The sequence below is a fragment of the Mandrillus leucophaeus genome, unplaced genomic scaffold (assembly GCF_000951045.1).
Source record: "Mandrillus leucophaeus isolate KB7577 unplaced genomic scaffold, Mleu.le_1.0 Scaffold55, whole genome shotgun sequence".
NCBI lineage: Eukaryota > Metazoa > Chordata > Mammalia > Primates > Cercopithecidae > Mandrillus > Mandrillus leucophaeus.
Window position 1 is genome coordinate 1231707 of NW_012105919.1, and position 18062 is coordinate 1249768.

Below are 18062 nucleotides of genomic sequence, written 5' to 3' on the forward strand. Positions count from 1 at the left end.
TTGAAACTAGGAATAGCCTTGTATTCTAATCTGCCAAGCAGCTATGGCATGCACTTTTTTTCTATTTTAACATTTTTTGGAGGACTAAGAAATGTTTTACATGTCATAAAATTATATCAACAAGAAACTGACTAATTCTACTAGCTCTGATATGCTAGCACCAACATGTCGTCCCAGCCCTGAGACGGAGCCACCGGCCTGCTCCCAAAGTCACACATCATGCAGTAGATAGGACAAGTCTTCAGTCAAGAGCAGTTTCACATTGCTTCCCTCTTCAAACCCTGCTGTGGCAATTTGGCAGGCAAATACTGTTGAGTCCCACAAAGCCAGAGGAAGGGAGAAGCGAAATGTCAGACACGTGAAAGGCAGAATGTTAAACTGTTAGGAATGTCCACGCACTCTGGGCAGAGCTCAGAGGCCTTTTGGGCTCAGGTCCAAGCATTGCGGTGGCAGCAATAAAGGGCTTCAGGTTCCACCTGCCTCTGCGGCCAGTGAGGTTCAGTTCTGAAGGGCATGCTGTGTGGGGAAGACATAACGACATGCACTTGCTCTCATCCTCCTGACCTTGCTGAAAGCCACCAGTGCACAGCTTGGGGGCTGGGAGAGGACACCTCCACAGTCTCACCCAGAGCCCAGAATGCTCCACTCTACTGACACCATGTCCCCAGTCCCTATGACCTTCCCAAAGAATGCTTACCTCTCACATTTAATCCATTGTCACATGCAAACTGTGCAAAAGGTGACATATAATTTGGGTCATAGGCCAGCTCATGAGCTTGCTCAGCAATGCTTCTTGCAGTCTGTTGTATACTCTCATAATTTGGATTCTAAGATAAAGCATGAGGAAGTTATTTTACCATAATGCTCAAGACAGTAACATTTATCTAACCACCTTTTCCATCATTTAAGTTTTATTCTAGTTAGAAAAGACATTAAAACATCATGCCCTGGCTAATATGAACAAGACACCAGTGCTGCCTGCACAAGGTATCAATCAGAAAATCCTTTGCTATGGTGGCCTTATGCCCTAAAGTTTGGATTTTCATTTTTGCATTTTTCCCATTTGAAATTCTTAAGGTATTCTTGCTAAAATAGGATGAACTGAAAAGGCAGATTCTGATAGCCTTTGAAGGATACTTCAAAAACTTCCCTGCTTAGGAACACACCCTGGCCAACCCCAGTTTGCCTCCAAGAGCTGCCAGTTGCTCTAGTGAAAATACCTTCAGAATTTTGTATCAGGAGGAGATTCCTGTCTAGCTGTGAAATCTTGGGCCATAACTTTATCCTTGCTGCTCCAACTTCCTCATCTGCAAAACGGGGATGGGAACACGAGGTCCACTTCAGCTCTAGTTTCAGTATAACGACAGGTCTCTGCTTCAATGTCACCTCCTCAAAAAGGCCCTCCCTGACCAATCTATCTAAAGTAGTAGCAGTCCCTTCTACTCTCTATTCCCTTATCCAGCTTTGTTTTTCTTCTTATTTAGCACCCACATTACATCATAGATTTACTTCCCTGTATTTATCTATTTTCCTCCACTAGGATGTAAGTTCCATACAGGTAGGGACTGTGTAGATTCTGCTCAGCACTGTGTCACCACACAGAACACAGTGCCTGCGACAAGGAAGCACCTCACACTGCACTCCACAGACAAGGCGTGGCACTAAGGAGTTCCTACACAGGGCTGTAGTTAATCCTCACTGCAACCCTATAAAAGAGGATCTTTAGGATGCCCCATTTTATGTGAAGAAAGTACTGCTTAAACAGTTTTAAGAACCCCTAGATCTCAGCAACTTCAATAAATAATTAAAAAAAGAAAGAAAGAAATGTACCCAAAGTCATACTTGTTAGAGGTAAAGACTCATGAGAAAAAGACTAATTTTCCCCAGAGTGTGTTCACAAAGCCAGGAAAAAGTTGAAAGCCTAGTTTTCACCTCCTTCCTTTCTCTATGGGAGAAACCCAAACTATTTGGTTACCGGTGGCAGCTCAGGTCACATTGAGGCTTCCAGCGGCCTGCTGCCTTTGGCTGGCTCTGGCATGACTATTTCCTGTCTTTGCCTGATTCAACACCTGCTGGGTGTGTTAGAAGAATAAAAGGAGAAAAGACAACCAGGACCCAACACCATTAGACACCATTAAAATGCAAATAAAGATACAAACAAGAAATGCCCTCCATCTAGACTTTTCCTACTTTTACCAGCCTATGAAAAACTTGGGTAGGAAGCTTCTTTTTCCAAGTGCTCTAATTATTTGAAAGACCAGAGCTATTATTAGTTTCCTGAAATTCACAAAATAGTTCTTTCCAAAACTACAAAGAGATAATGCAACTGAATCCATAAAACTCAGCTGTCCAGAGAGGGCCACTGTTCCCAAGAGCTAACCTTTGAGTTAATTACCTTTAACTTTTTTAGCTCCTGAAGGATCATATAATCAGGCATGTTGTCAAAGAGTCCATCTGTTGCCGTCAGGATAATGTCTCCTAACTGGACATCAAAAGACGTGCTATCAGCAGCATCCGGACTGTGGCAAGGACAGGAGAGGGACAAAGTTAAAAAGGCCCTTTAGAGATGAGTTCAAAATGTCCTACAGGCACTATTTTACAATGTAATAAGCCTTCTGCAAGAAAAACTAATTTATAATAATGTAATCAATTTTTTAAAAAAGTCACTCTGAAACTCCCAACCCTGAAAAAAGTTAATTGAAAACTAATATAAAATGTTTCAAAATTTTAACTGAAACTCCTGAGTAAAACCAAGTATGATGATTAGTCACAAGTGGCCGAGAAGGAGGAAGGGTTCTCTTCTGAGTCAGATCTAACACACCTCTAAAATCCAAGTGGAAATGAGTCTTTATTCCTAATACTTTAGAGCCAAATTCCATCCTCCCTCTCTCTCTCTTTTTTTTTGAGATGGAGTCTCGCTCTGTCGCCCAGGCTGGAGGGCAGTGGCATGATCTCTGCTCACTGCAAGCTCCGCCCCTCCAGGTTCACGCCATTCTCCTGCCTCAGCCTCCTGGGTAGCTGGGACTATAGGCGCCCGCCACCACGCCCGGCTAATTCTTTTGTATTTTTAGTAAAGACGGGGTTTCACCGTGTTTGCCAGGATGGTCTTGATCTCCTGACCTTGTGATCTGCCTGCCTCGGCCTCCCAAAGTGCTGGGATTACAGGTGTGAGCCGCTGCGCCCAGCCTTTTTTTTTTTTTTTTTGGAGACAATTGGAGACAAGTCTCACTCTGTCGTGGAGGCTGGAGGCTGGAGTGCAGTGGCACGATATAGGCTCACTGCAACCTCTGCCTTCCAGGTTCAAGCGATTCTCCTGTCTCAGCCTCCCGAGTAGCTGGGACTACAGGTATGTAAAATAGTGCCTGTAGGACCACAGTCATGCACCACCATGCCCGGCTAATTTTTTTTTTTTTTTACATTTTTAGTAGAGACAGGCTTTTGCCATGTTGGCCAGGCTGGTCTTGAACTCCTGACCTCAGGTGATCCACCTGCCCCGGCCTCCCAAAGTGCTGGGATTACAGGCGTGAGCCACTGTAATCACCAGTCGCCCAGCCCACCCTCTCTTATTCACATATTTCACTCATCAGTTTCCTTGGATATTCGAATCTGGCTCCTGGGGTGCTGTGAGGGTGGAATGATGAGTACCTGTGGAGAACAACATGCCAATCCTGTAAGAATTCATTCACTGCTGGGCATGGTGGCTCACACCTGTAGTAATCCCAGCACTTTGGGAGGCCAAGGCAGGTGGATCACCTGAGGTCAGGAGTTCAAGACCAGCCTGACCAACATGGTGAAACTCCATCTCTACTAAAAATTTAAAAATTAGCTGGGCGTGGTGGCACACATTTGTAATCCCAGCTATTCAGGAGGCTGAGGCAGGAAAATTGCTTGAACCCAGGAGATGGAGGTTGCAGTGAGCCAGTGAGCCAAGACTGTGCCACTGCCTTCTAGCCTGGCGACAGAGTGAGACTTGGCCGGATCGCTTGAGGTCAGGAGTTCGAGACCAGCCTGGTTGAAACCCATTTCTACCAAAAACACAAAAAATTAGCCGGGTGTGGTGGCATGCGCCTATAATCCCAGCTACTAGGGAGGCTGCAGCAGAAGAATCGCTTGAACCTGGGAGGCAGAGGTTGCAGTGAGCTAGATCACGCCATTGCACTCTAGCTAGGGCTACAAGAGCGAAACGCCGTCTCAAAAAAAAGAAGAAAAAAAAAAAAGAATTCATTCACTTGAAATATCTACAGTGTACTGGCACAGTAAGGACTCTGTGTCTCCCCAGGGTCCCAAAGTGCTCATCACACATGGGTATTTATTAGTGTGCCTGGTGTAACACGTCTTCAAGAAATATCTTGGTATCTTGACTGGGCGTGGTGGCTCACGCCTGTAATCCCAGCACTTTGGGAAGCCGAGGCAGGCAGATTACTTGAGGTTAGTAGTTCAAGACCAGCCTGGCCATCATGGTGAAACCCCATCTCTGCTAAAAATATAAACATTAGCCAAGCATGGTGGCATGGTGGCGTGTGCCTATAATCCCAGCTACTTGGAAGGCCGACACAGGAGAATCGCTTGCTTCAACCCCAGAGGTGAAGGTTGCAGTGAGCTGAGATGGCGCCACTGCACTCTAGCCTGGGCGACAGAGCGAGACTCCATCTCAAAACAAAAAAAGAAAAAAGAAGTATCTGTTGCATAACTAAATGAATGAAGCAGCTAAATATTTGACTCTCCAAATTGGGGAAAAAAACTCTTCAATATACTGTTGAAGAAAAAAGCAAGGTGCAGACGGTGTGTCGTATGTGCAACCATTTCCATAAAAAAAAAAAAAGGGCAGAAAGACACACAGATATGGATGCTTCTATATGCAGAGAATAAATCTGGAGAGAATCAAAGACACTGCTCATAGCGGGCTGTGGGTGGTGGCTCATGCCTGTAATCCCAGCACTTTGGGAGGCTAAGATGGGCTGATCACTTGAGGTCAGGAGTTCAAGCCCAGCCTAGCCAACATGGTGAAACCCCATCTCTACTAAAAAAATACAAAAACTTAGATAGTGGTGGTGCACGCCTGTAATTCTAGCTACTCAGGAGGCTGAGGCGGGAGAACTGCTAGAGCCAGGGAGGCAGAGGTAGCAGTAAGCCAAGACTGCGCCACTGCACTCCAGCAGCCTGGGCGACAGAGCGAGATCTGTCTCAAAAAAAAAAAAAAAAAAAAACTGCTCATAGCGGCTACCTTTGAGGAGAGAGAATGTGGCTGAGGACAGAAACAGGGGCAGATGTCTCACTAAACTTTTTTGTGTACAACTCTTAAAAAAAAAAAAAACAGATGCAGACATAAAAATGGGGGAAAACCCTGGGTAGGGAGAAAAGATCTTATATTCAGAGATCATGGCCTCCTGAGGCTGGTTCTTGGGTACTTCCTCTTTTTTTTTTTTGAGACAGAGTCTCGTTCTGTCGCCCAGGCTGGAGCGCAGTGACGCGATCTCAGTTCACTGCAAGCTCCGCCTCCCGGGTTCACGACATTCTCCTGCCTCAGCTTCCCGAGTAGCTGGAACTACAGGCGCCCGCCACTGTGCCTGGCTAATTTTTTTGTATTTTTAGTGGAGACGGGGTTTCACCGTGGTCTTGATCTCCTGACCTTGAGATCTGCCCGCCTCGGCCTCCCAAAGTGCTGGGATTACAGGCGTGAGCCACCGTGCCCGGCCTCTTGGGTACTTCTTAAGGCCAGTTTCACTCCTTCCAGGCCTCCCTGGGGAGGGAAAGGTGAGATCTGATAATCTGCCTTAATCTGTAATTAAGGAACAAGAGCCAGGAAAGCAAATCAGATACTGACCCGGAAGGGAGGCACCAGACACAAAGCACCCTAAGCTCAACAGAAAAACCCCAACACTTGTGTAAGCAACATGTGACAACATTTGTGAAGAGAAAGCATAAAAACTACCAAACAAAAGCACACATGCCTATGAGGATTCACACTAAATGCACTCAGAAAATTTCTGGTTTATCTTCACTTGACTGAGGAAGAAGGTGGCACATGAAGTTCTGCCACGTGCTGCTGCAGGGAACCGACTTTCACTTACACATTTAGATAATCAACATTTTGTAAAAATGTCTACTAAAGGAAAACCTGTAAGTTAAGGTTAAAATAATATTCTGTAGATAAGAGGGACCATTAACTAAGGAGATACATGCAGCATGAAAAAAAAAAAAAAAAAGGAAAAAGACTGTAAAACTGGGGGAAATCAGGTCAATTCTCTCTGTGGAATAAAGAGAAAACCATGCAAGATGCTCTCATCTACTCGGCCTTTGAAAGCTAATCAGATTGTAGAAGTATAGATTAATGACCAGGTTGGCACTGAAGCTCTGTTTTATGCTGAGGTTTTTCTTTCCCCAGGAGTGTCCTTTGCTATTCTGTCTGTGAGAGTCTTGCTCCCATTGGACAGTTTGTCCTCTCCTAACACTCCCACCCATGAGCTTGGTGTTCCGCCAGCTGCAGTTTTGCCCATTTTGATTGAACATACTGTGCTGCTGGAAACTTTTGACTGCACTGAAACATGAGCTGAAATCACATGCTAGCGAGCTGTCTCTGGGCTCCAGGGGAAGCCACCTCCACCTCGTTGGCACGCCGGCAGAGTACTGCCCCAACCTGTCTGTGCCACAGACAGTGTGTGAGATATGGCAGGGCTGCTTTGGTGCTTGGCAGCCCAACAAGAAGAATCAAATGAAGAAAAAGTTAAAGCACCAGTTTCCAAAAACTGTGATCTGAGCTTGGGCTCTATGCAGGCCTTGGGGTTCAGAGTTCTCCCCACTCCAGTGTGGCTAACAATAATGTAGATTACAGCCAACTTAAGAAGGGGCTAGAATCAAATACTCTTCCAATTATGGTCACCCGCCTACTTTTACTTTTTACTTTCGGATTTGGGCTGGTGACCATAATTGGAAGAATATTTAGACTTTTAAAAAGTTACTTATACTGCTAAAGTTACTTTTTAGATGGGCAATACTAAATATTTAATCATATAACATGCTCATTCCAGTTTAAAAGATGGCAATAATAATTCATTTTATCTTAGTTTGGACCTAAGAGCTGGTTTAATAAGAGCTATTAAGCAGAGACAAGTACTTGCTAGAATGCTTCTATTTTTACAAAAGGTTCATTGTCCATTAATCAACATTTATGAATTGCCAGTGATGTTTGTGCCAGGTCCTATAAAGCTATAAGATTGTTAAAGACACTGAAATCTGAGGCTTTGCCTTACTCTGGACACTCATCTAAGAAAAGAAAAACTGTAAAAGTCAACTCAAAAAAGCACTGTCTTGGCTGGGCACAGTGGCTCATGCCTGTTAATCTCAGCACTTTGGGAGGCCGAGGCGGGTGGATCACGAGGTCAGGAGTTTCAGACAAGCCTGGCCAACACGGTGAAACCCCAACTCTACTAAAAATACAAAAATTAGCCAGGCATAGTGGCGGGCACCTGTAATCCCAGCTACTCAGGAGGCTGAAGCAGGAGAATCACTTGAACCGGGAGACAGAGGTTGCAGTGAGCCGAGATCATGCCATTGCACTCCAGCCTGGGCAACAAGAGCAAGACTCCGTCTCAGAGAAGGGGGGGAAGAAAAAAGTACCATCTTGGAATGTTCTTGACAATTTAAAAGTGAATTGAGAAAAGACGTGAGAAAGAAAAAGAGAACACCTCAATAACATTATCAAAGAACATATCCAAGACCACTTTTTTTAAGAGACAGGGTGTCGCTATATCGCCCAGGCTGGACTCTATCAATTTTCCAGCCTCAGCCTCTCAAGTACCTGGGACTATGGTTCTACACCACTGTGCCCACCTCAAGACCATTCTGGCTTTAACGTTTTGTTTTTTTTTGAGACGGTGTCTTGCTCTGTCACCCAGGCGAGAGTGTAGTGGCATGATCTCGGCTCACTGCAACCTCTGCTTCCCGGGTTCAAGCGATTCTCCTGCCTCAGCCTCCTGAGTAGCTGGGACTACAGACGCCCGCCACCACGCCCAACTAATTTTTGCATTTTTAGTAGAGATAGGGTTTCACCATGTTGGCCAGGCTGGTCTTGAACTCCTGGCCTCAAGTGATCCACCCACCTCAGCCTCCCAAAGTGCTGGGATTATAGGTGTGAGCCACCGTGCCCAGCCACTCAAGACCATTTTGATTCAATTTCCTGCAAGTTCTATTTGATGCATGTAATAAGAGGTCTAGAGAATCAGGAAGTTACTCTGATAAATAACGCAGATGTCTGTTTGTGCTCTTCCCTAACAATGTATGCAAAATCTTGTATAAGCAATGGCATGCATGAACAATGAATGACTCATTTCTCCAGCACAATTTCATAAAGGTACTGTATGTACCATGTGGTGTTGATAAGAAAAAATTGATATTCTGTAAGCCTGAAATAGCATTTTCAGGGTCTTGTCAAATTATTGGGTATTTATCAGAATTCCACTGAGCTAGATTGTCTAGTTTCAGCAAAGTATCTTTCAAAGTTAAACTAAAAGGTCCTCTTGATGAGAACATTCTCAGTGTCTTCTTTTCATGGAAATACCTACCTCACTGCATTCAAGGGGGACAGGAGGGGACTATGAATGAACCACATCCTGCTCACACTTAATGGCTGAGAGGGGAGATTACCTGTCACTCAAGACGACTCCCTCAGCTTCGGGGGGAGCGATTGAGAGCTGGAATGGAGTGTTGAAGTAATGCTGCTGCTCATCTGATCGGTGCACAACTTCACCACCCCTGACAACCAGGAAGCCTGAATCGCCCAGGTTTGCCGTGTGTAAGCGGTGGCTGGTTCTGTCTAGCACCACAATGCAGGCGGTGCTGCTACCTAGAAACAAAAATCATCTCCATTTATTTTTTCTTCCTAGGCTGCCTTTGCACACACATTAACACATAACCCCAAAGAGCAACACACCATAATTTGAACCTCCTTTGCCTAAACAGGACCTTTCTTAGTTATGCTCCACATCCTCTATGAATGTCAATAATATCCTGATCAGGGTTAACAGGGTGGGGAAAGAAAAAGGATTTGTATTATAAATAGTAATTGGGCCACCGATGATCTGAATTCTTTCATTTGCAGTGATAGAAAGCAATAAAAATGACTGGTATTTAATCACACTATTTCAACAGTAGTGCTATCATCTATGCCAAATGCTCAAAAGCATGTTGTTGAGATATTAAGTTTTAATACTTAAATGCCAGAATGAAAATGTTACATTTTCCTGACATTTCTTATTAGTCACTGGCAGGAAGCCTTCTCCACAAAATTCACCAACATTTAAGACAGGGCACATAACTACAATTTTAAACCAGATTTCCATCTGTTGAGGTCATGAAGAACTTTTATTGGAGACTAATGACTCACTCACTATGAGGCAACAAGACCAAATTTCTGCAGGCAGCTTGTGGAATCAACCTGTTCATTCGACAGAGACTCTGGGCAAAGAACTCAGGATAGCTTAGCTGTGCATGGGCCACAGAATCTTCCCTAGACTGAAACGCTAACGGCACAACTAGCAGAGACCGCTCTCAAGTACTAACAGTTAAACCTATACCTACCTCCACCAGAAAAATGACAACATAGAAAAATAGGCAGTTCACAAAGAAATAAATGTAGATGATCTGTAAATATATGAAAAAATGACCACCTCACTAGTAATGCTTTTCACCTATTAGTTTAACACGAGTCAAAAGATAATGCATGGTGTTGACAAAGTGTAGGGAACATGCCCACTGCACAGAACATTCTGCGGAAGTGAAAAGTAAAAGTAAACAACTTTCCTGGAGGGCAAGATAGCCCTGAAAAATGTACCTCCTTTCATGTAGCAATTCCATCTGTGAGAATTTATGCTAAGAAAATAATTAGAGGGACAAACAACACTTAAGTACAAAAACATTGCTTAAGATGAGGAAGAACTAGAAACAATCTAAACATCTAAAATAAGGGACTGGTTAAATAAATTACAGTACATCCATACAGTGCAAAGATACACCATCACGTAATACTCAGGAGTACAGGCTCTGGAGTCAGCCTGCCTATGTGTGAATCCTAACTCTGCCACTTCCCAGCTCTGTGACGGAGAGAGCTACTTAACCTCTCTGTGCCCCAATTTCCTCATCCACAAAAACAGGGATAACAGTAAGTACCTCATAGAATTATTTCTAAGGATTAAAATTAGTTAAGTCATGTCAAACCCTTACAACAGATAGTGTTGGCTATTTTATAGCCATTAAAATTATATAAAATATATTTGAAAGGAAAGATAACTTTAAAATAAGTAGATTACAAACTCATGAAAGTTTCCTTAACAACAAAAGATGATGTCAAAACTTAAAGAACTGTACACCAAAAAGAGTAACGTTTACTAGAAGTAAATTTTTTTAAAAAAGCAATAGGCAAAGTCTAAATTATTTAAATGATGGTTAAAAGGAAAACAAAACAAATGGGCCACGGAACCAGCTGTATTAAATCCCAGTGTGTCATCATTTTCCAGTTATATGACCATGGCAAGTCACTTATTCTCTCCAGACTTGTTTCTTCCTAACAAAACAAGCATGGTGGCTCATGCCTGTAATCCCAGCACTTTGAGAGGCTGAGGCAGGTGGATCATTTAAGGCCAGGAGTTCGAGACTAAGCCTCTAAGCCTGGCCAACATGGTGAAATCCCCTCTCTACTAAAAATACAAAAAGTTAGCTGGACGTGGTGGTGCACGCCTGTAATCCCAGCTACTTGGGAGGCTGAGGCACAAGAATTGTTTGAACCCGGGGGGGCAGAGGTTTCAGTGAGCTGGGATTGCACCACTGTACTCCAGCCTGGGCAACAGTGCAAGACCCTGTCTCAAAAAAAAAAAAAAGGCGGAGGGGAATAACATTAAGTGCCTATGTATTTACCTCATGGGGCTGTTGTGAGCACACAGTAGACTCAATTCAAGTTACCATTCTTCTATGCAAAAATACACACAGAAAAAAAATCTGAAAGCATAATCACTCAAATATTAATAGTTTTCTTAGTGGGATTATGGGTAATTCTTGTTAATTTTGTCCTAACAAAGTAATTTAAAAACACTTAAAAATATACATATCTTTCTCATGCTAATGTACAGAAATTCCATTTCCTTGTTATCTACAATATATGCATTAGTACTAAACTCATACTATGCTAGCCATTAAGTGTCAATGAAAAGCAAAGCATGGGTACTGTAACTCACTGGTAGTGCTGTCAGATAACCCGCTCCATAGCTTACAGTAGGACAAGGATTGCCCATTACCTTTCCTTCCTAACTCAGTGCACATCAACTCTAACCATTTATCATTAATAGATCACCACCCAAAACATCTTCTGAAAACTCATGGGATTATATTCTGAGAAAGAAAAACAACCTGAGTAGCACATCCTTGAAAATTCTGCTGCAAGGACTCATGTGACTTGTTATTACTCACTGATGAAGCCAGGCTATCCTTTGCTACCCTGCAACAGTAACTCGCCGAGTTGGAATCGAAACAGTCTGGTGAGTGACTGAGCTTCAGTATCCAAAGCAGCACCAACGAGTATAAGCCCAGTCTTACAGAACCATCTGGGCTTGGAGTGTACCCTCCTCCTTTGCCTCCTCAAATTCCTGATGTGTGCACATGGCTCAGGCCCCAGCAGCCTAATATTGGGAGAAAAGCTCATCATTCTCATGTGCTTGGAGAGGAACAAGCAGGCAAAGATGAGTAAGAAAAGCGGTGCTGAGAACCACAGCGTAGGATGTTTAGACAAATGACCCGGATAGATGGGAACCCAGGCGAGTCCCTCATGCTCAAATGGAAATATTTTTATCACCCAGCCCCTTATTTTGTAAACTACTACTAAGCCTTTTGTGTGGCAGAAAAAGGGAGAACCTTATTAGGACCAATCCCTCACGTTCTTAAGATACGCTGGCTGCTTAGGACTTTATCAATCCATTTAAGGGTTTCTGAGGAAATCATATATGTCAGCAATTAGTCTGTAATGCCCTTAGACCCAAACACAGCTAGAAAGTCAAAGAAATAGGCTGGGCGCGGTGGCTCAAGCCTGTAATCCCAGCACTTTGGGAGGCCGAGACGGCGGATCACGAGGTCAGGAGATCGAGACCATCCTGGCTAACACGGTGAAACCCCGTCTCTACTAAAAAATGCAAAAAACTAGCCGGGCGAGGTGGCGGGCGCCTGTAGTCCCAGTTACTCGGGAGGCTGAGGCAGGAGAATGGCATAAACCCGGGAGGCGGAGCTTGCAGTGAGCTGAGATCCGGCCACTGCACTCCAGCCTGGGCAACAGAGTGAGACTCCGTCTCAAAAAAAAAAAAAAAAAGAAAAAAAGAAATAAATGGTTACAGCTACCAGCTTGCCTTTTATATTGCAATTGCTTTGTAGGCTTTTTCGCAATTGCTGGATTAAAAAAAAAAATTACCTAACATCTTATAAAGTTGTCATGATTTACAATTATATCTAGCTGAAGTTCAGTAAAACTCAGCAGCCTGTCTTTGTCAAAATATGCTTGAGTTTCATTACCAACAGCCTAGAGATGTGTAGATTTTGTGAAAAAGAGGTATGTCAAACATGGTGATGAAAGATTACTTCAATGTGCCTTTTAGGAGAAAAAAGTAATCACAATATTCAATGCAAGAAAATATTATTTTCTCTAACATTAAATTTCAATATATTTTATTAATATCTCCCAGATACATGAGGGTGAACAGAAAGAAAGGGAAAGTAGAAATAGGAAAAAAGCACAGCAAAAACCAAAGCTTTTAAAGTGTAAAATCAGGATAGTTACGTGTTTTGTAACCGGTTATCTCAAGTCAAAGTAAATGATCGGGGGTCAGGGGGTCAGCAGAGCCACTCTTGAGAACATGCAGGAGGCAGGCCCCTGGAATCTGTGTCCAGGGGCTCTCTCTCCATTTAACATGTGAAGCAAGGAGATCAGAGGTTAAGCGGGTTGCCCAAAGTCACACAGCAAGTTGACAGAGATGTGCTAGAAATAGAATCTAGAATGTTTCACTGTGCCAGGCAAGCTCCAGATTGCATGTCCAAAACAGGGAATTCAGACAAAGCAGTATATACTGCAACTGCAAGACAAGATTCCTCCTCAGTTTGAAGGAAAACAAGTTAGTTAATCACAGCGCAAAGACAGAAGACAGCAGACTGATAAAAAGTACTCCTTACAAAGGACTTTAAACTGAAGGCAAATTCTACAACTGTGGTGATCTCCATTAACACTGAACAGGGGCTGACTTTTTTTTTTTTTTTTTTGAGACGGAGTCTTGCTTTGTTGCCCAGGCTAGAGTGCAGTGGTGTGATCTCGGCTCACTGCAACTCCCCCAGGTTCACGCCATTCTCCTGCCTCAGCCTCTCAAGTAGCTGGGACTATAGGCGCCTGCCACCACACGGGCTAATTTTTTGTATTTTTAGTAGAGACAGGGTTTCACTGTGTTAGCCAGGATGGTCTCAATTTCCTGACCTTGTGATCCGCCAACTTCGGCCTCCCAAAGTGCTGGGATTACAGGTGTGAGCCACCGCGCCCGGCTAAACAGAGGCTGATTTTAAATGTCAATGGTGACTGGGAGGGAGGCTTTCTAGTAATTAGAAAGACGCTGGCAATGAGCAGAAATGTAATAATACCCTGAGAGTCTGCTTAGAAGGCTGGGTAAGTTCCCAGGAAACCATTTAACAAACAAATGTAGAGGCCTGGCCAAAGGATGCTCCATTAGCATACCAGATAAACAACCCCTAGATATTTGGTTTTAAGTTTTCTAATACAAAATTATCAGGGGTCTAATTTGTGCCAAGTTATTTCACCAACTAATCACCTGTTAGTGTGAGGTGACCAAACACAACTTGAACTCATTACAGGTAATGAACTGAATTTTGCAGGCCAGATCCTTTCTTTTCTTTCCTCTTGTTCTTCTTTCTTCTTTTACCAAGTTTTAGAATCCCTCAACAATACAGTTTTAACCTTTTATGTTTCTAAACTTGAAATATGTGGAATCTGTTAGGTGGAATTCTGCAATGTTCTCTCTTCCCTTCACAACATGTTCCTGAGTAGAGCATGCAGCTTTAAGTCATTTCTTTTCACAATGTATTTTTCTACAACAGACAGACTTTTAGGTTGTCCCCAGTTCTCTGCTATTATTGGCAACATATCTCTTGGTTCACATATTGTGCAAGAGTTTCTCTAGTCTAGGGTAAACACCTAGAAGTGCAATTGCTGCGGCATACTATGTGTTCATATTTAATACCAAATTGTTTTCCGAAGTGCTGTACCTATCCACATTCCCTCCAAACAGTAGTAAGTATTCTGGTTAGTCTATAATTTCTCTCTCTCTTTTTTTTTTTTTTTTTGGAGACAGGGTTTCGCTCTTGTTGTCCAGGTTGGAGTGCAATGGCGCCATCTCGGCTCACTGTAACCTCCACCTCCTGGGTTCAAGTGATTCTCCTGCCTCAGCCTCCCGAGTAGCTGGGATTACAGGCATGTGCCACCATGCCTGGTGAATTTTTGTATTTTTAGTAGAGACGGGTTTTCACCGAGTTAGCCAGATGGTCTCAATCTCCTGACCTCATGATTTGCCCTCCTTGGCCTCCCAAAGTGCTGGGATTACAGATGTGAACAACATAGAGAGACAGGGTTTCTCTATGTTCGTTAGGCTGGTCTCGAACTCCCGATCTCAGGTGATCTGCCCGCCTCAGCCTCCCAAAGTGCTGGGATTACAGGCGTGAACCACTGCGCCCAGCGGTTAGCCTATAGTTTCTCTATCACACTCTGCTTAGTAGGAAGAGCCTCAGAAAAAAGCTGGTCTGATAAGTGATTTTCTTGGTTTTGTTTTTAACTATCTAGGGGGCTTCAATAGAGGAAAACACATAGGATATCCACTTACCGAGCAAAGGTACTTTATTTTGCAGCAACTCACAGTAGCTTGTGGTGAGAATTCCAATGGGATTACTAGGTACGAACCGTCCTTCTTTTACTAAACGTTCGCATGTCCGCATTAAAGTCCCTGAGAACTGAGACGGATCAACTCCATAGTCTCTCCAGCCTCCTACACCATCTGCAACCCCTGAAGAAAAAAAAAATACATTAAAAGAACAATCTTACCAACTTCTCAGGAATTCTTACCTCTGTTTTCTCCTAACAGTTAATTTCACTACATGCTACTACATATATTTACTCCAAAATTCATAATAAAAAGCACTCACATTTAATGTATTCTACACTAACACTCCTAAGCCACATTCTCTACTTAGAATTTGGCCTTTCATATATTGATGAATAAACTTTTGAGCTACCACAGGGTGGCATTGCCTACCAGCCAAGAGTTCAATTTCAGCAGGATTAGCACCTGTGTATAGATGTATTTGTCATTAATACTTTGTTGTCTTTTGTAAGAATGAAAATTGATTTTTAAACAAAGTGCTGATGCTAGTGATGATACAACTGAGTCAGAGATGGAGATCACAAAGAACATCAAAAGCAGCAAACACTGGTCAATCACTGGGGAATAAAGAACAAAATTGAGAACATATCCCATCCCCTCTCCTTCTACCCTGTAGAGGGCGGTACTGTACAATACAATAGCCATTCCACACGTGGCTACTGAGCATCTGAAACGGGGGTAGCCCAACTTGAGATGTGCCCCTCTAAGTATAAAACACACAGTGGGCCGGGCGCGGTGGCTCACACCTGTAATCCCAGCACTTTGGGAGGCCAAGGAGGGCAAATCATGAGGTCAGGAGATTGAGACCATCCTGGCTAATTCGGTGAAAACCCGTCTCTACTAAAAATACGAAAAATTAGCTGGGCATGGTGGTGGGCGCCTGTAGTCCCAGCTACTCGGGAGGCTGAGGCAGGAAAATGGCGTGAACTTGCGAAGCCAAGCTTGCCGTGAGCCAGCATTGCTCCACTTCACTCCAGCTTGGGCAATGGAGCGAGATTCCGTCTCAAAAACAAAAAACAAACAAACAAAACACAGTGGATTTTGAAAACTTAATATGAAAAAAAGTATAATCTCTTTGGGAGGCCAAGGCAGGTAGATTGCCTCAGGTCAGGAGATCGAGATCAGCCTGACCAACATGGTGAAACCCCGTCTTTACTAAAAATACAAAAAATTAGCCAAGTATGGTGGCAGCACCTGTAATCCCAGCTACTTGGGAGGCTGAGGCTGGGGAATTGCTTGAACCTGGGAAGCGGAGGTTGCGATGAGCCGAGATCGCGCCATTGCATTCAAGCCTGGGCAACAAGAGTGAAACTCCGTTGCTCTGTCGCCAGGCTGGAGTGCAGTGGTGTGATCTCAGCTCAATGCAAACTCTCCGCCTCCCGGGTTCAAGGGATTCTCCTGCCTCAACGTCCCGAGTAGCTGGGACTACAGGTGCATGCCACCACACCTGGCTAATTTTTTTGTATTTGTAGTAGAGAAGGGGTTTCACCGTGTTAACCAGGATGGTCTCATCTCCTGACCTCACGATCTGCTGGCCACGGCCTCCCAAAGTGCTGGGATTACAGGTATAAGCCACTGCACCCGTCCCCCCAAGACCTGCTTGGACAACACAGTGAGTCCCTGACTCTACTAAAAATTAAAAAATTAGCCGGGCATAGTGGTGTGCACCTGTAGTCCCAGCTACTCAGGAGGCTGAGGCAGGAGGATTGCTTGAGCCCACGTGGTTGGGGCTACAGTGAGCCATGATTACACCACTGTACTCCAGCGTGGATGGACCAGCAAGACCTGGCCTCAAAAAATGAAACAGAAAAAGAAAGAATATTTTGGATATAAAGCACCAAAGAGAACGCATTATCAAGACTGAGCTCACCTTTCTTTATTTACCTATTTTTTTTTTTGAGACAGAGTTTCGCTCTGTCACCCAGGCTGAAGGACAGTGGCATGATCTCAGCTCACGGCAACCTCTGCCTCCCAGGTTTAAGTGATTCTCCTGCTTCAGCCTCCCTAGCTGGGACTACAGGTGCTCGACACTACACCTAGCTTTTATTTTTAGCAGAGACAGGGTTTTGCCATGTTGGCCAGGCTGGTCTCAAACTCCTGACTTCAAGTGATCTGCCCACCTCGGCTTCCCAAGGCGCTGGGATTACAGGCATCAGCCACTGCATCCGGCCAAATTTCACCTTTTAAAAAATTAATTATTATTATTTTTAGAGACAGTGGCTTGCTCTGTTGTCCAGGTTGGAGTGTAGTGTTAGGATCACAGCTCATTGCAGTCTTGAACTCCCAGGCTTAAGTGATCCTCCTGCCTCAGCCTCCTGAGTAGCAAGGATTACAGGGTCGTGCCACCACACCTCGCTAGTTTTTGTTTGTCTGGCAATACAGAGACAGGATCTCACTATATTGCCCAGGCTGGTTCCGAACTCCTGGGCTCAACTGATCCTCCTGCCTCAGCCTCCCAAAGTGCTGGGATTACAGGCATAAGCCACCATGCCTGGCCTCTTTTTATTTTAATATGAATACTAAGAAATTTAAAATTACATATGTGGCTCACATTATATTTCTACTGGATAGTACTAGTATAGAGCTCTTCATAGGCCCAAAGAGTTGCTGATGAGTTTAGAGTCTGCTTAAAGCTCCTTTATCAAGAGAAAATTAGTGTTTAAGAAAGTCAATAAAATATCAAAGCCATCATACAATCTTCTACTCAAACTCTTGCAAAACACCAAGCTATTCTTTCCAACACTAAAACTAATTTCTATCTACTAAATTCAAAGACACTGAGAGAAAATGTCAAAAATATACATTATTAAGGCTTTAAATGGTCTTTCTGGAAGGATCCATAAGAAATACTAGCAATGGTTGCTTTAGAAATAAGAAACTGAAAATGATCCATGAACAAAATGGGAATTTTTGCCTTTTACTTCATACTATTCTGTATTGTTTTAATTTTATTTTTTATCATGAGCATGTATCACGATTTTTTAAAACAGGGATTTTATAATTTTTAAAACTTTCTGAGCATGAAACATCCTTCCCATATACACATTTATTTGTACATTCAACTTTAAGAATGTATTTGGTACAAAAGTAGCAGAG

At 43.5% G+C, this 18062-nt stretch overlaps 1 protein-coding gene across 1 annotated transcript in view; it reads right to left on the reverse strand.

Annotated features, from left to right (window-relative positions):
* Positions 1-18062, reverse strand: part of PPTC7 (PTC7 protein phosphatase homolog (S. cerevisiae)) — a gene marked incomplete at its 5' end in the record, with an annotated part of 49519 nt that overhangs the window by 4505 nt on the left and 26952 nt on the right. The window contains 4 exons of the mRNA XM_011997933.1: positions 698-827; positions 2396-2519; positions 8644-8842; positions 14910-15089. Coding sequence (XP_011853323.1) covers positions 698-827; positions 2396-2519; positions 8644-8842; positions 14910-15089 — 633 coding nt within the window. The remainder of the gene's footprint in view (positions 1-697; positions 828-2395; positions 2520-8643; positions 8843-14909; positions 15090-18062) is intronic.